Source organism: Epinephelus fuscoguttatus, linkage group LG4 (assembly GCF_011397635.1).
Source record: "Epinephelus fuscoguttatus linkage group LG4, E.fuscoguttatus.final_Chr_v1".
Lineage (NCBI taxonomy): Eukaryota > Metazoa > Chordata > Actinopteri > Perciformes > Serranidae > Epinephelus > Epinephelus fuscoguttatus.
In genome coordinates, this window is record NC_064755.1 from 141,870 (window position 1) to 164,884 (window position 23,015).

Genomic DNA, 23,015 nt, shown 5'->3' on the forward strand with positions numbered 1-23,015 from the left:
ATGGGTCCAACAAGAACAGGACTTTGACCTTAGAGATGGTGTTCATGTGTAATGTGAAACTTAAAGTCAGTGAGTTATTTTGTCACCATTTTGTGACAACAGTAATTTATCACGGAGTCATTTTTCAATATTTATTCAGTCATTAGTGACTAAACCTAACAGCCAACTCTTTTATATTGTTTCACAAAAGTTCAGGGGAGGACACCACTGCAAAAATACCAAGCAGGCAGGATAGGGGAACAAAAAGCAAGCTTTTAATGCAGCTGGTAAAACACCCCCAAAACAGGCAGGCAACATAACTGAAGGAGTGGACAGATGTAACTATAGGGATCGGCACAGATCACGTTGTTTTTGCAAAAACAGAATAGGTAATAAAAGATCGGAGGAATCAAAACAACAAAAATGGCCAGGTTTTTCATCTATGTTGTTCACTGTTGCCTACGCTTTCCAATGAAGGCTATAAAGTGTGGTGATTGTGTATATTTTATAAATATATATTTTTTTTATAAGACAGTGGTTATCAGCTGATGGCTTGCTCACCTCCAGACACACCCATCGGTGCTATCGGCCAGTGGGATGGCTCGATCAGCTGAGCCCAGGCAGACCGGCCCAGCTACATTATGCCGCTCTGGCAGTATGGCAAGAGACACCGGCGAGAGAGAAATGAGCCAGAAGTCCTCTGCGTATTCGGCCTACCACGGCATTTTACACTGCTCAAAGTCCGTGAAATAGGTGCGCTTCCCTGTGGAATATCATCCACCCAGCCACTGGCCTCACCTCAGATTCCCCGCCACGGATATCAAGGGATCCTACGGAGCCTCCACACCCGAAACAATGCCAGAGTGTTACAACATTCACCTGTGGTCCCGTGAGTTGCCAAAAGCCAGGGGTTACTTTTCGTTTCATTATTCCTTATTTGGAACCTTCGGGCTGGGTTGATTTATTGTTTTGAAACTTATGGAGATAGATTCATTTCATAATTATGTGTGTGAACAGATCAACAATCGGTGTGTAAATGTGTAATTTTTTTTTTCATTTGTGAACGAAAATGCATCAGCGATAAGTAATGTGAATTCATTGTTTTATGTTAATGTCATACAGTGAGTATTAGTGTGTGTTTATTTGTTCTATGTATATTATCTGGCATACACGTTTGTATACATTTCTGTTTGAGTATGAAAGGCACGACAGTGCTAGTGGGCAATGTTCAGTTCTCTAAGGTGGCTTGGCTACTTCTTCAGTTGGCAGTTATCAGCCAACTCATCCTTTATATTTTTCATTTATTCTTTCGAATAGGATTAAAGTCACAAAACACTTCACATCTTATAATTATTGTACTCTTACTAATGTAGTTGTAATGTCTGTGCTGACCGCACCGTGTTTAGTTAGGTTACATCGAGTGCTTAATTTGAGCCGGAACGTACTGGAACGCGTACCAGGATCTTTTCAGAAAAGGCCCTGGTGCGTTCCGGAACTAATTTGCATGGGTCTAGAACTTTTAGCATCTAAAAACTACACACAGTATTGGCTGATGTCACTATTGTTGCAGGGTATACTGGTAATGGTAGACCGCGGTACTAAAACTCCACAGTAGCCTAAATATGATAGTTCAAAGTCCAATCGCAAGCTGGTGAGTGTTCATGTGCCGTCCCGGCACGCGCTGGTCAATAACGGCACGCGCCGGCCAGCTGGCACTCAATATGCTGCTGTAGTGGTTTGTTTTCCAGGCATGTGAGTATCTTTGAACAGTGAAAGTTATTATTTATTTATTTTTACTTGTCGGCAGTGATTTGTTTTCCACAGAGCTCTACGTGTGAGCATTTTACTCGCATTTGCGACTAAAAATAGTTTTGTGCGCGCAAATTAAATCATTCAGCTCACTGTGTGAGTACAGATTTCAACGAGCAGCAGAAAGGAAATCAAATCCTGCCGGTTGTGGGTTGAATGGGGGTCACAGACAGGATACGGCAGTAAATACGACGGAGGCTCATAGTGCTCCGCGCCGCAACATAACGGCTTACCGGCGAGTCCGACTCCAGGTCCAATAATTTCCTCTTCTTGGTGTCATGACTACCCAGTAATACCTGGACAACTGAGCCATGGCGGCACACAGGTATGTGGCGTGTCAGAGGAGAAACGAGCCATTCACATTCCACGCTTTGTGGCAGGTAATGGTCCACAAACCTCACCGCACTTTAGGGACTGTTCATTACTTATGAAGGGACTGTCAGGGGAGGAGGGTGGCTGGTTGATTTTTATTTTATTTTTTTATTTTATTTTGATCTCCCCTATGTTAATCACTTATTGATGCTGTTTTTGAAGTATGAATAAGTCAATAAGTAATCTATTCCATTGAAATATCATTGATGTATTATAGAAAAGTGATTTGTCTTTTTATAAATGACAAAACTGGCACATCTGCCTCATTTTTGCCGTGGTATCCTGATACTACTCAGAACCGTAATACTTTCACTGGTATTGTACAGTGGGTCCCAGTTTTGGTACCATGACAACACTAGATTTCACAACCATTCCATTCGGAGTCGTGCAGTGAGGCGGCTCGGGTGCCGCTTAAAAAAGTGTTCCCCCACTTCTGGGAGTGGGGCAACACTGCTCTCTCAGAGGCCCAAAGTGTTCCCCTACTTCTAATTTTACAAATTAAGCACTGGTTACATCGTTTCAGTGAGGTTACGTTGTTGTAAGATATGACAAGTGGCAACACCCCGGTCAAGGTCTTTGATAGAACAGCTGTTGGTTTTGGCCTTTTTGTTTAGAAATGTCGTATTGTAGTTTTATTGTTCATTGTTGATATGTTGATATATTAGTAAGAGTACACTAATAATAAGATGTGAAGTGCTTTGTGACTTTAATCCTACTCAAAAGAATAAATGAAAACTATAAAGGATGAATTGGCTGATAACTGCCAACTGAAGAAGCAGCCAAGCCACCTCAGAGAACTGAACGATGTCCACTAGCATCGTCATGCCTTTCATACTCAAACAGAAATGTATACAAACGTGTATGCCAGATAATATACATAGAACAAATAAACACACACTAATACTCACTGTATGACATTAACATAAAACAATGAATTCACATTACTTATCGCTGATGCATTTTCGTTCACAAATGCCTGTTCGAAAGTTGTAAATGTTAGGAAGATATTCACAAATGCTTTTCATTTATTTGCAAATTAATTTGATGTATTCACAGATATTTTTTTTTTTTTTGTGGAATTTGTTTGTGTATTATACTTAGCCTACAAAATATTTTTGTGACTTTACAAATCTTTTTTTGTATTTGTGGAAGGTGTTTTATATTTACAGATTACACATTTACACAGATTGTTGATCTGTTCACACACATAATTATGAAACAAATCTATCTCCATAGAAACTGAAGTGAGTCAGAGCAAACAGTGGATTTTCTTTACTTCCTTTTTTATGAGAAAACCTGGGGTTTTGTTTAGCAAACTGTGTGGCTTGAACTGTGATACAGTGGTGGAAAAAAGTTTTCGGACACCCTTAAAATTTTACACAATCTCAAATATTATCATGAAATATTTGTGGAAAAATCTTTTTTGTGTTTCAAAAGGTGTGGCTGCATTAGACAGATACAAACAAATACAAATTATATTTTTTTGTTTATTGTTTACAAGAAAAACTAACAAAACTAAATTCAGTTTCAATATGTCAGTTCTCAACATTGTCGGTATCAAAGTCAACAAATAACAGAGAATGTGTTCAAAACTGAACAAAAAATAAATAAACCATCACATCATCAAATTAATATTTAGTAGTCCTGCCACTGGCACGTAGTAGAGCTCTAATCCTGGCTGGCATGTTCCCCACGAGCCTTTCACACTGTCGAGGGGTAATCTTGTCCCATTCTTCTTGAATTACTGCTTTTAATTCTTCTAAATTCTTTGGTTTATGCTTTGAAACGGACCTTTTGATAATCCACCACAGATTTTCAATGGGGCTCATGTCTGGGGATTGAGCTGGCCTGGATACTGTGCTCCTGCAGCCAAGTTCTACTGGCCTTGGATGTGTGGCAAGGGGCATTATCTTGTTGAAACATCCAGTTTTTACCTCGACGGAACAGTGCACGCGCAGAAGGGAGCATGTGGGTTTCGAGAATGGTACAATACTTGGTAGAGTTCAATGTGCCATCACAGACAGTGAGATGACCAACACCAGCAGCACTCATGCATCCCCAAACCATGATACTGCCTCCACCATGCTTGACAGTAGGTACTGTACATGCTGGAGATAATGCTTCGCCTGGCCTTCTGCATACCCTCACATTAGTAGGAGGAAGATAAAGCTGGAAACTGGACTCATCTGACCACAAAATCTTCTTCTAATTCCTGGCTGTCCAGTTCTTGTGTGCCTGGGCCCAATGACGCCGGGCTAACCTCTGTCTCTCATTGATCAGGGGCTTCTTGATAGCCTTGTAGGACCTTAAGCCATGATCTAAAAGTCGGCCACGTACAGTGCGGGTGGAACACTGGACACCAGTTTGGTTTGACCACTGCTGCTGAAGCTCCTGTGATGTCATTCGGGGGTTTTGCCTGCACATGCGGATCAGGATGCAGTCATTTCTTGCTGAAGAAACCCTTGGACGCCCAGATCTTGGTTGGTCTTCCAAGCTGTTGGTTCGTCTGTATTTCTGCAGAGTGTATCCAACTGCTGAAGGACTGCATCTGCACTTCCTGGGTATCTGGCGGCAGCTGTACCCTTCCTGGCTGAGAATCTTTATCTTCAGGCATGTTTCCTGCGTTAGGTTCCTTGTTTTAGCCATTTTTGTGTCTGAAGAACTTTCAAATGTGCTGGCTTTATGTAGACACGAAGCTTGGCAACAAAAATTGTGTCTTTTAATAAAAAGAACGACCTTCATCACTGGTACCAAAATGACCCAATACTCAAAATTTCTTATGTATTTTTATGGAACCAATCAATTTTAAGTTTTTAATGGCTTTGTTAGGATTTATTTAGTATTTTGGCTGTGACTGTACTAAAAGAAATTGCACTTGAAGACCTAAGAGTGATTCTTAATGCAATATTTCACAAATGCACGGGGTGTCCGAAAACTTTTTTCCACCGCTGTATGTTATTTGGAAATCCCGGAGTGGAGTTTTTTGTTTGAAATGGATTGAACTGACTGAACGGAACAGAACATTTCTTTTCTTTGGTAAAAAAAATGTATACTTTCTTGAAACTGATTACAGTTGTAGTTATATTTTTGAAAATTGAGTATAATTCTTTTGTTCTACAGAAACCAGGTAAAAACAGTTTAATTTTGGTGTTAAGGGACCTGTTTTATGGGTTTTATGGTTTCTTTGTGGGGTTTGAATGAGTAAAAGAAAAATATTTTTTTCATGTGTCAAAGCGCTACAAAAGATATACCGATAAGCTTTTTGGATACTATTTAAATAAAAAACAAACCTTATGGGACAGCTTGGATGCATTCTATTTTTTTTTTTTTTCTTAATGCTTTGCAAAGCATCGGATCGGACTCGGTATCGGACTCGGTTTCAAAATAAAGGACTCGGTATTGGATTGTATGCAAAAAAAATGTGATCGGGACATCCCTAGATGTAACTCAAAGTATTAAAAAAGAAGCACCAAAATTAAACAGAGAACAAACCAAGATGGCACGACAAACAGAGAGGTTGGCTGACAATGAGGGTGTGGTAGGGAGCACCAGGGTGGAGCAGACATGACTAATACAGAACAGGTGTGCAGGGAAAACTCTGGAGCAAGGAAGGACTAGCAAGACTGATACAAGGCAGGAGTGTATGAAACAAGACAGGAAACAGACAAAGGTAGGAAGTAAGACAAGACATGACATGACACGTGGAGAGACTTTCAGAATAAAACAAGAAAATAAAGTACAACAATACCTGGGATCATGACACCCCTTGTAGTTACATGAGTTGACTCTTGTGACTAATCTTAACCAAGATCTTTTTCAAGTAGTTTTGTTGCCTAAAGCTAACTGCCAACCCCCTGTGTCAAGATACAACACAAAAGGCTGTCTGGGACTTCTACCCAAGCACTAAAATTTGTGGTGATAAGACCACATGGCAGCAGGAGCAATCTGCTTTATATGTCCAAGTGGAGGAATTTTTAAGTTTGAATTCCAGAGATTCCCAATCTGGGCAAGTTTGCAGACTCTGGTGTTCATTCATCAGTTTTTTTTACACTGAACAATGAACAAAACAAAAAGGCTTTCATGAGTGTTTTTTTGAGCTATGACCTCTGTAGTTACTGTTTGCTTAGGTTTAGGTAACTTTAACTTCCCAGTTTTGTTTAACAACTACTTGGATAAAAGTAAAAGTACAGTTTATTAAAACTTGAGTTTATTTTTTGTGGCTCCATACTGTTGGCTCTATTAGTTATGATACGATACTCAGTAATTTAGGATCACAGCAGCAACTGCTGCTGGAACCATACTGTTTTTGCTCAGGTTCTTGCTTTTCTTCTTCTGCTTCTTCTTCTTTCCTTCACAAAAAGTTTTCATGCAGCAAAAAACCTTACAACAAAAACTCATCAAAATTGGCAGGTGGGTTCAAAATTCCACCCACTACTCAGGCACAAAAAATGACACTCACTGACCTCAAGGTGGTGCTGTAACAACCAAGTTTACGTTTTTGCAATTACCTTGAGAATGGCTTGGCTTAGAGTCCAAATTTTTTCATCATATTATAAATCATGTTAAAACTGAAAGTCCTCCAAATGGGGGACTTTGAGAGCGACTTTGCAAACACAGTGTGAAACAATGCACTGATCATGAAGAATATAGTGATGTTGCACATCAAATTAAACAGCAGAACCTGGGCTACAAGGCTGTAAAAAACAGTTTTACATGCCCCAAACACAGCTCAAACAACAACTAAATAAACAACAACAAATCCAACTCCATACAGCACCGATATCCCGACCCACTCTGTGTATTTCGGGCTCTAACTCGATGACACGTTATGCAACACACGCCATTCATCTCAAATGAAAGCAGAGACTCCACTGTTTCCACACATATGCGCCAAAGCGTGCTACACCATAGCATCAGAGAGATAGAGGCCAAAAAAAAAACAACAACAGAAATTGTTTCGCCGAGCTATAGTTGTAATATTTCTCTTACCTTTGTTGTTTCTGCCGTGAAAAGGTCATTCTACTGTTAAATCACGTTACATTCCGGTTGACCGACATGTTGTCCTGCAATGAAATAAATCCAGGCGAACAATGACGGCCTTCGGGTTCCGAGGATAAGCATAACAATCACTACTCACAGCAGCCGACATCTCCCCCACAACAGCATTCTGCTGACTCTGATTGGCTTACAGTGCTGTCAATCTCATTTTGGTGGGTATAGCGTCATTGTATTGGCCCCAACAAATCAAACGAGGTGTCAATCACTCAAATCAACCAATCCATCACGGAAATACGAGCCTCCAAAGCACAGAAGAGAAAATCTGTTTCACATGTAGTAGATGTGTATTTGTCAGTTTGGAGTGGGAAATGCATGAAACGGACAGTTGTGTGTGTATATCCTAAACATCATTAGGGATTTACAGAAACAAAAAAATGAAAGATATAGGATAACACATGACAAAAATCACATGCAATCATGGTGCAATTTTGGAGAGCTCGCCTGAATTTTCTGTACTAAAACCTCTCTAATATTCTTCTGCTTCACTTTATCAGAATCAACCTTTGCAGATTTAATGTTCACATATTGTACTAAGATTTGATAGACATTTAGAGCTGCAGCTGCATCATTCCAAAGGGATAGTCATCCTGAAAATGCTTTTTTTTTAAGCGAACCTCAAAATGTTTAATTTGTGCTATGTGCCATCTTCATTTACTCTTCACATTTAACACATATATTGATATTTACACATCTTAACAAATCTCGCAAGTGTTCCCTTTACTATGACACCAAAAGTATTTAAATAGACCTTGTGGTTGCAGTGATATATTCATTTCATTATGGGTATGCAATTTTCGAGCAGAGGCCTATAAAATAGGCTTAGGGTTTAAAAGGATGTGTCTATATAATAAAACGTCTTCACACCTATATCTATGTGTCCAGATCTCTGAAACGCGAGTAAGTTTCCTCTCACGTGCTGGGTTAATCCTCCTTGCGGCCCTGGATCTCCAATGTGCTGCCACCGGGATGCAGCCTGTATCTGCTCCTCCAGCATGCGCCCCTCGTCAGCCTCCCTCACCTGGACCTCCATTCCCATTTCCCTTATCTCTTTTGCTGCTTCGTGTGTGCTGTTATAGATCCGGGGTCCGTCTGTCCAGTGGATCTTGATCCTTGTTAAAGGCGTCTGGAACCTGATGCCTTTGTCCTTCAGGGTCTTGTTTCATTTCCGTGTAGGATCTGCGTTTCTGCACCACCTCAGTCGCGTAGAAAAGAGAGGTATGTTAAGTTTAATCCACTTCTGCCAGGCCTTCTTTAATATAACAGTTAAAGTTAACAATTATGGACCGTGGCATCTCTCTGGGGCTGGGTCTCCTCGCTGCCGCTTGGTGTGCCTGTGAATTAATAAGCTGGTCCTCTTGGGCAGAGTCAGCTCTCTCCATAATAGCTCGAGTCCCCTTCTGCTTTTCCTGCAGCTTTTTCTGTTCGTGGAGTGTTGTCAGCAGTGCCTCTCTCGCTTCCATGCTGAATGTCTCGAGTTCGTCGATACCTATTTGAGCTTCCCTAAGACTTTTTTTCTGTTCCTGTAGCACGATACTGTTCACCTGAAGTTTTTTGTTGACGTCTTCTTTGAAGTTTGCAAACTCCTACAGGCCAAAAGTTTGGACACACCTTCTCATTCAATGCGTTTTCTTTATTTTCATGACTATTTACATTGTAGATTCTCACTGAAGGCACCAAAACTATGAATGAACACATGTGGAGTTATGTACTTAACAAAAAAAGGTGAAATAACTGAAAACATGTTTTATATTCCAGTTTCTTCAAAATAGCCACCCTTTGCTCTGATTACTGCTTTGCACACTCTTGGCATTCTCTCCATGAGCTTCAAGAGGTAGTCACCTGAAATGGTTTACACTTCACAGGTGTGCCTTATCAGGGTTAATTAGCGGAATTTCTTGCTTTATCAATGGGGTTGGGACCATCAGTTGTGTTGTGCAGAAGTCAGGTTAATACACAGCCGACAGCCCTATTGGACAACTGTTAAAATTCATATTATGGCAAGAACCAATCAGCTAACTAAAGAAAAATGAGTGGCCATCATTACTTTAAGAAATGAAGGTCAGTCAGTCCGGAAAATTGCAAAAACTTTAAATGTGTCCCCAAGTGGAGTCGCAAAAACCATCAAGCGCTACAACGAAACTGGCACACATGAGGACCGACCCAGGAAAGGAAGACCAAGAGTCACCTCTGCTTCTCAGGATAAGTTCATCCGAGTCACCAGCCTCAGAAATCGCAAGTTAACAGCAGCTCAGATCAGAGACCAGATGAATGCCACACAGAGTTCTAGCAGCAGAATCATCTCTAGAACAACTGTTAAGAGGAGACTGCGCAAATCAGGCCTTCATGGTCAAATAGCTGCTAGGAAACCACTGCTAAGGAGAGGCAACAAGCAGAAGAGATTTGTTTGGGCCAAGAAACACAAGGAATGGACATTAGACCAGTGGAAATCTGTGCTTTGGTCTGATGAGTCCAAATTTAAGATCTTTGGTTCCAACCGCCGTGTCTTTGTGAAACGCAGAAAAGGTGAACGGATGGATTCCACATGCCTGGTTCCCACTGTGAAGCATGGAGGAGGAGGTGTGATGGTGTGGGGGTGTTTTGCTGGTGACACTGTTGGGGATTTATTCAAAATTGAAGGCACACTGAACCAGCATGGCTACCACAGCATCCTGCAGCGACATGCCATCCCATCCAGTTTGCGTTTAGTTGGACGATCATTTATTTTTCAACAGGACAGTGACCCCAAACACACCTCCAGGCTGTGTAAGGGCTATTTGACCAAGAAGGAGAGTGATGGAGTGCTGCGGCAGATGACCTGGCCTCCACAGTCACCGGACCTGAACCCAATCGAGATGGTTTGGGGTGAGCTGGACCGCAGAGTGAAGGCAAAGGGGCCAACAAGTGCTAAACACCTCTGGGAACTCCTTCAAGACTGTTGGAAAACCATTTCAGGTGACTACCTCTTGAAGCTCATCGAGAGAATGCCAAGAGTGTGCAAAGCAGTAATCAGAGCAAAGGGTGGCTATTTTGAAGAAACTGGAATATAAAACATGTTTTCAGTTATTTCACCTTTTTTTGTTAAGTACATAACTCCACATGTGTTCATTCATAGTTTTGATGCCTTCAGTGAGAATCTACAATGTAAATAGTCATGAAAATAAAGAAAACGCATTGAATGAGAAGGTGTGTCCAAACTTTTGGCCTGTACTGTACACTGAACAAAAATAGAAAGGCAACACTTTTGTTTTTGCTCCCATTTTTCATGAGCTGAACACAAAGATCTAAAACATTTTCTATATACACAAAAGGCCATTTCCCTCAAATATTGTTCACAAATCTGTCTAAATCTGTGTTAGTGAACACTTCTCCTTTGCCGAGATAATCCATTCCACCTCACAGGTGTGGCATATCAAGATGCTGATTAGACAGCATGATTATTGCACAGGTGTGCCTTAGGCTGGCCACAATAAAAGGCCACTCTAAAATGTTCAGTTTTATCACACAGCACAATGCCACAGATGTCGCAAGTTTTGAGGGAGCATGCAATTTGCATGCTGACTGCAGGAATGTCCACCAGAGCTGTTGCCCGTGAATTGAATGTTCATTTCTCTACCATAAGCCGTCTCCAAAGGCGTTTCAGACAATTTGTCAATATATCCAACTGGCCTCACAACTGCAGACCACGTGTAACCACACCAGCCCAGGACCTCCCCATACAGCATGTTCACCTCCAAGATTGTCTGAGACCAGCCACCCGGACAGTTGCTACAACAATCGGTTTGCATAACCAAAGAATTTCTGCACAAACTGTCAGAAACTGTCATCTGCATGCTTGTCGTCCTCATCGGGGTCTCGACCTGACTGCAGTTTGTCGTCGTAACCAAATTGAGTGGGCAAATGCTCACATTCAATGGCATCTGGCACGTTGGAGAGCTGTTCTCTTCACCATGTCAACGTGGTGGATCGAGTGTCCCATGGTGGCGGTGGGGTTATGGTATGGGCAGGTGTATGTTATGGACAACGAACACAGGTGCATTTTATTGATGGCATTGAGAATGTACAGAGATACCATGACGAGATCCTGAGGCCCATTGTTGTGCCATTCATCCACAACCATCACCTCATGTTGCAGCATGACAATGCACGGCCCCATGTTGCAAGGATCTGTACACAATTCCTGGAAGCTGAAAACATCCCAGTTATTGCATGGCCAGCATACTCAATGGACATGTCACCCATTGAGCATGTTTGGGATGCTCTGGATCGGCGTATACGACAGCGTGTTCCAGTTCCTGCCAATATCCAGCAACTTCGCACAGCCATTGAAGAGGAGTGGACCAACATTCCACAGGCCACAATCAACAACCTGATCAACTCTATGCGAAGGAGATGTGTTGCACTGTGTGAGGCAAATGGTGGTCACACCAGATACTGACTGGTTTTCTGACCCCCCCAGACCTCCCCAATAAAGCAAAACTGCATATTTCAGAGTGGCCTTTTATTGTGGCCAGCCTAAGGCACACCTGTGCAATATTCATGCTGTCTAATCAGCATCTTGATATGCCACACCTGTGAGGTGAGATGGATTATCTCGGCAAAGGAGAAGTGCTCACTAACACAGATTTAGACAGATTTGTGAACAATATTTGTGATAAATGGTCTTTTGTGTATACAGAAAATGTTTTAGATCTTTGAGTTCAGCTCATGAAAAATGGGAGCAAAAACAAAAGTGTTGCATTTATATTTTTGTTCAGTGTATATCGGATAAAAAATGTGATCAATAGCTTAGAAAGAGTTAACTATGTTGAGACTGAGAGTGTTCAAATGTCGAAATGTGTGTATTTTTGTTTAGCACTGATTATAATATAACATCCAAGACAGTCAAGTGAAGGCAAGAGCTGTGAGTTTCTTTCCTCAGTCATCTTCCTTATTTTCTATGTTTAAGGACACAACATTTCCTCCAGCTTCCAGTTCTTATGCTAAGCTAGGCTAATATGACTCCAGCATCCATTAACTATACTAATGTTGGGACCTGATCTTGTAACGGGCCTCCAATTTAAGTATTAAAATAGCTTTCAGAAATAATTAATGATTATTAATAGTAATTATTAATTTTGTTCAATAATGTGACTTAATTTAATTAAATCACCTCATGGGGCACCATTCCCGAAAAGAGAAAAATTATAGCCAGTTGATGATATCAGTCTCATAAAATATTCAGAGTTCTTGACATAGCAGAGGATTACTGTTGATTATGACTATTCACTCTTGTGCAGGATGACTATTGACTATGACTATACACTATACATATTAGACAGATAGCAGGTACAATTCTAAAAGTATTTATTCACAAGAAGGCAAAACAAAACAACACACAAATTCTAACTAGTCACTACATACAAGCAGGGTGTGTATGTGTGTGTGTGTGTGTGTGTGTGTGTGTGTGTGCGTAAAGGCCCTGACACACCAAACCGACAGTCGGCCGTCGACCAGAGTCAGGCCATCGGTGAGCGTCTGTGAGTGTCTGCCTAATTTTTGCAATGTGTCCCACACCATCGGCACTTCGGCGTTGGCGGCTTTTCGGCTGATTGAGCTTGTCGGTGAGAGAGATAACTCTGATTGGCTGTTCAGGTTTTATTTCCTCGCCCTTGTAGCGAGTGAATCTGCCTCTAGTGAAACCGGGGCTAACCAGTGCTTCCTCCTCAGGCTCCACTTCACTCAGCTGCCCACAGACCCGCTGCTTCTTCCCACTTAACCTGAATAACAAACCAGAGCAAGCTGGGAGCGGCTAGGGGAGCGTTAGCCACAGCATGACCTGAGGGAAGCACAGCCAGTTAGCCTCCGCTAGCTTCCCAGCTAGCCCCGGCTCTCCGTTAGAATCCAAAGGGGAGCCGGAGTTGGCTGGGGGCGGCTAGCAGAGCATTAGCCGCAGCATGACTGGAGGGAAGCACAGCCAGTTAGCTTCCAGTAGTCTCTGAGCTAGCCCCGGCTCTCCGTTTGGGTCCAACTGGAGCACCGAGCCCTGGTTTGTTATTCAGGTTAAAGTGGGAAGAAGCAGTGGGTTTACTGGGCAGCTGAGTGAAGTGGAGCCTGCGGAGGAAACACCGGGACCGTCTGGATGTAATAGTCCGTGGAGGTGCTGCGGTGCTCGGCTGCACAGATAGGAAACCCCTTGGCTGTCAGGATGTACCCCTCTGTCATTCCACGCTCTCTCACGCAGGCGCAGAACGTACATGCCACTTGGCCATCGGATGTAGTCCGTGTAGTGTTCAAATGCAACTGACACAGGGCAACGTGAGGCAATGTAGACAATGGAACAGTTGGCTTTCGTCGCCACTAGTTTTTTAATGTCAGTTTCGTGTGTCCGCACCTTAAGAGAGAGAGAGAGAAACAAAGGCTGTATGGCCTACAAACAAAATGGCTGACAACAGAGAACTACAAGATGGCTGAATCAAACATGGCTTCAGATCAGGAGAGTTTTTCAGAATCAGAATCAGAATCAGTATTATTTATGTTACAGGTGCTCCTTGCAAGAGGGGAAAGATACGTGAAAATATAAGAAATTTAAACAATAGTATTAACAAATATATAGTTAAATAAACAGGAATTATTAACAAACATAAACGCAAATAAATAAATATATATATATATAAATATACATATATATATATATTGTAAACTGAACAAGATTATTTACAATCTTTGCCTGACAGTATGGTCAGTCAGGACAAAGACAAAGGAGATGAAGTGGAAACTCATCTTTGTCATCTTTGGGTGTTGCTATGTTGAAACTCAATTTGTGAGTGAACATATACGATATTTGTTGCAAAAGGGTTTGGGCTACAGAAGATGTTTAGTTGCATAGAAGACCCTTTCTGTGTAAAGCATTAGCAAACTAACATCACTTAGCTTTGGTGAAGGCAAGTAACCAAAAACCTAACTGCAAACCATCACAATGCTCAGCTCAATGAACAGCATTAAATCACAATCGACAAAGTCGATAATAAAAATGCTATGCCCAGTTGTTACATTACCAATCCTTGAATGGATGGAGGGGAGAAGAGTTACTGTTGCATGCTGCAGTTGAAGGCTGGAAAGAACTGGTATGTCAGACGCAGTCCTTGCTGTGTCCTTGTTCCAAAGGTGCAGATCCAAGAAGACTGGTTGCTCAGTGTCCTTGCAGAGTTAGAAGTCTGGTGCTAACTCGACTTGGATCTCCTTGGTGCTAGACAGTTAGTTGCAAACCTTGTGTTGGCACACTAACTTGTCTGCTGCTTCAGGTTCTGTGTCTTCTGTAAGCAGGCCACATTGAAAGCAAGGCTGCAGCTCCTGCTGTTAGCATGCAGAATTGAGACAAAAGGGGAAGGGCGTAGCAGGTCCTCCTGCCTACATACTACCTCTATGGAGGTTCAGGAGAAGAGCAAGGGAGTCCCCTTTAATGGTTCAGGGGCAAGAGAGCCCATCAGGGCCTCGGGAGTGGACTGCTCTCTTCCTTAGGTGTGACAATGAGGCATCCTGTAGAGACGAGTGCCAAATGGCTGTCCTTTGTTTCATGAACAAAGAACATGCAGTCTTAGTCACCATTTCAGATGGTAAGACCGAAAGGAAAAGCCAGGTTAGATCTTAACTAATGGCAAATAATCTGTGGTACAGTGAATTCATTTGTCAGTTTGCTCAAGCTGTACCAGCTGGGCATTTGTTGGCACTATATTTCTTGGCTTAGAAAGAATAGTCATCAAGTACAAAATCCAGATAAACTGACATGGTACCAGATAACTAACCTGTGTTTCTCAGCAGGTGTTAATGAGAACAGGAATGTTAGTTATGTAAGTCTGTTAAGTGGGGTGAAGAAAGAGTGGCACCTACAATGAAGTTCACAAGGGGGTGTCCTTAGCTAGTGTTCTTACTAACAAAGTACTACAAAAATAAATCCAAGTGTCCAATTAGTATTTAGGCTTTCTAAACTGATGGCTTTAAAAGTTTAGAATGCATAAGTTTGCTGCTGCAGCTGAAAACTCAAGTTTGCCTAACTGCAAGAAATGCAACGTACTTTGGAAAAGCATTTGTGTCACTATCAGTACAGTGGTGGACTACGTGAGGAGCGAATGCATTATAATTATTAATTATTTCCAATAGCCATTCTGATTTTCTAATTGCAGGCCTGTTCAATTCAAATAAACACAAGAAGTTTGTGCTCTAAAGAAAGGATCAGCACGCAGTGAATAACCTCGTAAGCCTTATGATAAGCTATTATGGCAAGGCTTAACTATACAGACCAGTGAGCAGTGATAACTAACGTGTCTTTGGGGTCATCGGGTGGGAACCTCCTTTCACCAGTGTTTTGTCTAGTTGGTCCCACGTCACCTCCAGGAGGCTAGACAGTGATCTCTGGTGTCCCAGAGACACTCCCCTAATGCCAGGTCTCACTGCTCCCCGCACCAACCCAACAACCTCCTTTACCTTACTTACACATGGCTTTCCCAGCCCAAACAGCACTGCCACCTTCAACAAACCCAGGCCCTGTACATGCGAGCTCCAGGTAGCGACAGTGCTGATACTACCTTTCCTAGCACATTTACCATACTCTATTTCACACGCTACATAGCATAACTCCAATATAAGCTAAAGTTAATGGAGATAAATAACCCCACAGGATCAGCAAACACACTCACCTTGCAGCATGGTCTCAAACAAAAGGGATTCAAATAGACCGCTCCCACACTTAAATAACCTTCCTCTTCCTGGATTTTCTCCTAACAGGACTGATTGGTGGATCTCTCCACCTGATCTCAAGGACTTATGTAACCTTCTTAGTAGTTCCCCCTGCTGGCCCCCAACTGACATTATTTCTTCTCTTATAGATCCACTGGCTAGCTCTAGCTGCTTCATCTGACATTTCCTTCACTGTCTTCCTCAAACTCTGTCCCCGCACTCCGAGTTCCCCCAGGAGCGAGACAGCTGATCTCACCCCACTTCCACTGGACAAATCCTACTTTTCCATCCTCGCTGCTCAGCTTCTGCTCCTTAGTCTGCATATCTAAGCTTTTTTTCTTTCATAGGCTTCTTCCACTGAGTCTTCCCAAGGAACTGTCAGCTCAATGAAATAAACTGTTCAACTGTTGACTCACTGACCACAACACTATGTCAGGCCTCTGCTTGGCACAAACTATTTCCTGATTTCTTCATCCAAATCATCAACGTGTCTCTTAGACCCCATCCCAACTAGGCTACTTAAGGAGGTCTTACCTATAGTTAACACTCATATATTAGATATGATCAATATATCCTTATTAACAGGTTATGTACCACAGTCTTTTAAGGTAGCTGTAATTAAACCTCTACTAAAAAAGCCCACCCTGGATCCAGAGGTGTTAGCCAACTATAGACCAATATCTAATCTTCCCTTTATGTCAAAGATCCTTGAGAAAGTAGTCGCAGACCAGCTGTGTGATTTTCTCCAGGATAATAATTTATTTGAGGAATTTCAGTCAGGATTTAGAGTGCATCATAGCACTGAGACAGCTCTAGTTAAAATTACAAATGACCTTCTGATTGCTTCAGACAAAGGACTCGTCTCTGTACTTGTTTTATTAGATCTTAGTGCGGCGTTTGACACAATTGACCATCAAATTCTGCTGCAGAGACTGGATCACTTAATTGGCTTAAAAGGTTCAGCACTAAGCTGGTTTAAATCTTATTTATCTGATCGTTTTCAATTTGTTGACGTTAGCAATGAACCATCCTAACATACTAAAGTTTGTTTTGGAGTTCCATGAGTTCTGTGCTCGGACCAATCCTGTTTACTCTATATATGCTTCCGTTAGGTAACATCATTAGAAATCACTCTATAAATTTCCATTGTTATGCGGATGATACACAGTTGTATTTACTGATGAAGCCAGAAGAAAGCAATCAATTAACTAAACTCCATAATTGCCTTAAAGACATAAAAACTTGGATGAGCACCAATTTCCTGATGTTAAATTCAGACAAAACTGAAGTTATTGTTCTTGGCCCCAAACAACTCAGAGACTCTTTATCTGATGACATAGTTTCTCTAGATGGCATTGCTCTGGCCCCTGCCACTACCGTAAGAAACCTCGGAGTAACATTTGATCAAGATTTGTCTTTTAATTCTCATTTAAAGCAAACCTCACGGACTGCATTTTTCATCTGCGTAATATTGCGAAAATTAGGCCTATCCTGACCCGAAAAGATGCAGAAAAATTGGTCCACGCTTTTGTTACCTCAAGGCTGGATTATTGTAACTCTCTATTATCAGGTAGCTCTAGTAAGTCCTTAAAAACTCTCCAGCTAATTCAGAATGCAGCAGCACGTGTACTAACAGGAACTAATAAACGCGATCATATCTCTCCTGTTTTAGCTTCTCTGCACTGGCTCCCTGTAAAATCCAGAATTGAATTTAAAATCCTACTGTTAACTTATAAAGCTCTAAATGGTCAAGCTCCATCATATCTTAGAGAGCTCATAGTGCCATATTATCCCACCAGAACACTGCGCTCTGAGAACGCAGGGTTACTCGTGGTCCCTAAAGTCTCCAAAAGTAGATCAGGAGCCAGAGCCTTTAGCTATCAGGCTCCTCTCCTGTGGAATCATCTTCCTGTTACGGTCCGGGAGGCAGACACCGTCTCCACATTTAAGACTAGACTTAAGACTTTCCTCTTTGATAAAGCTTATAGTTAGGGCTGGCTCAGGCTTGTCCTGTACCAGCCCTTAGTTAGGCTGACTTAGGCCTAGTCTGCCGGAGGACCCCTCTATAATACACTCTCCTGACACACTCCTTCTCTCCTTCTCTCTCTCTCTCTCTCTCGTATCCTATTACTGCATCTAGCTAACCCGGCCATTCTGGATGTCACTAACTCGGCTTCTTCTCCGGAGCCTTTGTGCTCCACTGTCTCTCAGATTAACTCATATCACAGCGGTGCCTGGACAGCGTGGCGTGTGTGGTTGTGCTGCGTGGTCCCGCCAGATGCCTCCTGCTGCTGCTGCCATCATTAGTCATTAGTCATACTTCTTCTGTTATTATACACATATGATTATTGTCACACATGTATACTGCCAGGTATTAATACATACTTTCAACATATTGTACCGCAGTAACCAGAACTATAACTATAATATTATTACTTCCATTAATGTTGTTGTAAGATACTGTCATTACCTGCATATCTCTCTCTCGCTCTCTCTCTCTCTCTCCCTCTTTCTCTCTCTCTCTCTCTCTCTCTCTCTCTCTCTCTCTCTCCCTGTGTCATATGGATTACTGTTAATTTATCAAGTTGATCTGTTCTGTACGACATCTATTGCACGTCTGTCCGTCCTGGAAGAGGGATCCCTCCTCAGTTGCTCTTCCTGAGGTTTCTACCGTTTTTTTCCCCCCGTTAAAGGGTTTTTTTTTGGGGAGTTTTTCCTTATCCGCTGTGAGGGTCTTAAGGACAGAGGGATGTCGTATGCTGTAAAGCCCTGTGAGGCAAATTGTGATTTGTGATATTGGGCTTTATAAATAAAATTGATTGATTGATTGATTGATGGGGAACAACAAGCTTTCCCCCTAAATCTACTTGCATTTCCCAATCACAAGCACCTTCTAGGCAGCCACACCCTTGCCTCCTTACTAACTTATCCCTTCTGTATTTCCCCGCCTCACAGATAAACTGAATTGCTAAACTCCTACTCTTAACACCTTCTGAATTTACCTGTCTTCGTTTCCCTTCGATGCCTGCAGCTAAACATTTCAACATTGAACACAATGGACATGATAGGTCCCCATTTACCCAGGTACCCCGTTTTAGGTTCTGGGGGGTTGGTAACATACCATATGTAGCCCCTACCAGGAATCTAACACGATTCTCGTCCATACTCCACAGGTCCCTCCAACTAAGCTTACCTCGTTACAAGGTCAAGTCCCAACAGTAAGCAATAGTACCCATTTAACACTAGAGGTGCTTTGTCTTAACAAAACTCATTTCTAGTTGTACATGGCAGTGACGTGTAAAACCAACCTCGGTGCAGGTCTATCAAAAGCCCCGTTTCCACCAAACACTTTCGATATGGTACCTCTGGAATTTAGTCCTTCTCAGGGAAGCTCGGGGGCTTAGTGTTGCCGTAGCTCAATGCTACATGACCCTTTTTTTTTTAGTAAGGATTAGAATATATGCAGTTCATATAACCTGGCCAAAATTAATAAAAGCTTGAAGATCCACTTACTACTGAAAGTGTATGTCATATAAAAACTTAAGTAATGGTCAGAGTTGTCATGTGGAATATTTAAAGTGTGTCACTGTGAGTCAAGTCGTCAGCTCGTACACTGAGTAACATTTCAGGTTCCACCTTAAAAATCCTGGCAGTTGGCCCAGTGAATTCAGTTATTTTTTTGCTCACATGACAGCTGCTGTGAGAGGCAGCAAAACATCCCTTTATTTTTAGTCACAGTCTGCTTATTAAACTCTCCACAATGTGAACAGTGGCTTCTGCCCCATAACCAGCCACAACGCAGCCCTGAGCAGGGTGACCGTCCGCTACTGACCAATCAACGGACTGCAGTGTTCACAGCTCCACCTTTTAGTACCAACACCAAGAGAAGGGGTACCAAAAATGGTAATGGTACGGAACGGTTCCATTGGTACCATCCGCAACTTTTTGCGGATGGTATACCATACTGCTCAGTGGAAAGGGGGCTAAAGTCTCAAATGGGGCAGTGTACAATGCTGAAGGGATTTTCAAAGCAAAACAAGGAACAAGGATCACACCACCTGAAGACAAGTAACATCAAGCTAACAAGTCTATAGGACAGAAGAGCATGTGTATCTCACCAGTGGAGTCCGTCCTATACTGTTGAGGTAGTAGAGGAAACCTTTGGTGTGGTAGATGGTTGGACTGAGGACTGGGTCAGGTTTACACCACTGACGATTTAGATCTGCACAGTTGAGATCGCAGCGATTCCTGAGGAAAAGAGACAGGCAAGACATTTGAACTGAGTACTTTTGTTCAGCAGCATTATGGTGCTGGTTATGTTAGTTGGAGTGACTGTATATATCGTGTGACTTATCACTTATCACTGCTTGTCCCATTCACTGATCTATCTGGTGCTGGTATGTGCTGATGTATTGCAGTAAGCGAGTTGTGTCATTTCTGGTGTTTCTGTGACAGCGTCTCTGTACTGCTCTGGTGAATTCTACGAGCCTGCTTTCTGCTTTCTCACTTCAGTTGCTTTAACGTCTACTTCAAGTATTAACCCACACTGGTTCTGCTTAAGCACTTATAGCTATCCTCCTTTCTACGACTTTCTTGTTAATCTGTTAGCTGTTGTTTGCACGTTACTAGCCTTGGTAGCTACATTAGCTTTACAGTTAGCGATGGCTTCTCCCTCTGCTCTTTCTTGCTCGGTGTGCCAAATGTTCAGTTATGCCTCTGCCTCCTTTAGCGACAGTGGTAATTGTAATAAGTGTAGCTTATTTGCTGCGTTGGAGGCAAGGCTTAGTGAATTAGAAGCGCGGCTCCGCACCATGGAAAACCATTCCGTAGCTGTGATAGTTAGCCAGCCCCCTGTAGCCGGTGCGGAGCCACATAGCATAGCCTTAGCCTCTGCTAGCGGTCCTCCGGTAACGCCTGTTCAGCCGGGAGGTTGGGTAACCATTCGCCAGAGGCATAGCTCCAAGCCAAAGCCCACAGCTCACCACCAGCCTGTTCACGTTTCCAACCGCTTTTCCCCACTCAGCGACACACCCGCTGAGGACAAAACTCTGGTTATTGGCAGCTCTATTCTGAGGAATGTGAAGTTAGCAACACCATCGGCCATAGTCAAATGTATCCCTGGGGCCAGTGCGGGCGACATTGAATCAAATTTAAAAAATTTTTGCTGGCTAAAGCTAAACGTAGATTCAGTAAGATTGTTATTCACGTCAGCGGCAATGACACCCGGTTACGCCAATCGGAGGTCACTAACATTAATATTGCCTCAGTGTGTGAATATGCAAAAACGATGTCGGACTCCGTAGTTTTCTCTGGACCCCTCCCAAATCTGACCACTGATGACATGTTTAGCTGCATGTCATCATTTAATCGCTGGCTGTCCAGGTGGTGTCCAGCAAACGATGTGGGTTTCGTTAATAACTGGCAAACTTTCTGGGGAAAACCTGGTCTTATTAGGAGAGACGGCATTCATCCCACTTTGGATGGAGCTGCTCTCATTTCTAGGAACCTGGCAAATTTTATTAGTTATTTAAATCCCTGACAACCCAGAGTTGAGATCAGGACTCAGAGTCGCAGTCCTATACACCTCTGTGAGCTTCTAGTGCAGTTACCCAGCCATAGTTTTCATAGTTTTATACAAACGGTGTCTGTCCCCCGATCACCTAAATTATTTAAATATAAAATTAAACAAAGAGGAGTTGAGCATAACAACCTCATAAAAATTAAAACCTCTTCTGTGACAGAAAGACAAAACAGGAGAATTAAATGAGGACTGTTAAATATCAGGTCTCTGTCGTCTAAAGCAGTGTTAGTAAACGAATTAATATCAGATAATCATATTGATTTACTCAGTCTCACTGAAACCTGGCTGTGTCCAGATGAATATGTTAGTCTAAATGAGTCCACTCCTCCCAGTCATAATAATACCCACATTCCTCGAGGCAGCAGCCGAGGAGGGGGAGTTGCAGCCATTTTTAACTCTAGCCTGTTAATCAGCCCTAAACCTAAACTAGATTGTAATTCATTTGAAAGCCTCGTTCTTAGTCTTTTACATCCGACCTGGAAAATCTCGCAGCCACTTTTATTTGTTATAGTGTACTGTGCTCCTGGCCCGTATTCTGAATTTGTATCTGAATTCTCAGAGTTTTTATCCAGTTTAGTTCTTAAATCAGATAAAGTTATTATTGTAGGCAATGTTAACATTGATGTCGACGTTGATAATGACTCCCTGGCTACCAAGTTTATCTCATTATTAGACTCCAATGGCTTCAGTCAGGGTGTACATGAACCCACTCATTGTTTTAACCATACCCTCAATCTAGATCTAGTTTTCCCGTACCGACTTTAACCTCTCCCAAACTGATCATTTTATCGATAGCGCCGTAGGCTCGCTGCGAACAACACTCGACTCTGTAGCTCCTCTTAAAAAGAAGTTAACAAAGCAAAGAAAGTTTGCTCCTTGGTATAACTCTCAAACCCGTAAGTTAAAACAAATATCGTGAAAATTTGAAAGGAACTGGCGATTAACCAAACTGGAAGAATTTCGTTTAATCTGGGCAGACAGTCTCAAAACTTATAAGAGGGGCCTCCGCAATGCCAGAGCAAACTATTACTCAGCATTAATAGAAGAAAACAAGAATAACCCCAGGTTCCTTTTCTGCACTGTAGCCAGGCTGACTGAGAGTCAAAGCTCTATTGAGCCTTGTATTCCTTTTGCCCTTAGCAGTAATGATTTTATGAGCTTTTTTAATGACAAATTTTCTAACTATTAGAGGCAAAATTCATGACCACCTGCCCTCAGATAGTACCTATCTAACCTCAAACACAGCTGTAAGACCAAATAGATGTTTAGATTGCTTCTCCCCAATTTCTCTTCAAGAATTGACCGCAGTGATTTCTTCATCTAAATCATCAACGTGTCTCTTAGACCCCATCCCAACTAGGCTACTTAAGGAGGTCTTACCTTTAGTTAACACTCATATATTAGATACGACCAATATATCCTTATTAACAGGCTATGTACCACAGTCTTTTAAGGTAGCTGTAATTAAACCTCTACTAAAAAAGCCCACCCTGGATCCTGAGGT

At 42.2% G+C, this 23,015-nt stretch overlaps 1 protein-coding gene across 8 annotated transcripts in view; it reads right to left on the bottom strand.

Moving 5' to 3' along the window:
* LOC125887522 (cytosolic carboxypeptidase 4) overlaps positions 1-23,015 on the bottom strand; it is a 668,935-nt gene that overhangs the window by 112,998 nt on the left and 532,922 nt on the right. For all 8 annotated transcript variants that reach the window (XM_049574398.1, XM_049574403.1, XM_049574402.1 and 5 more), the window contains one exon: positions 20,049-20,178. In XM_049574398.1, coding sequence (XP_049430355.1) covers positions 20,049-20,178 — 130 coding nt within the window. The remainder of the gene's footprint in view (positions 1-20,048; positions 20,179-23,015) is intronic.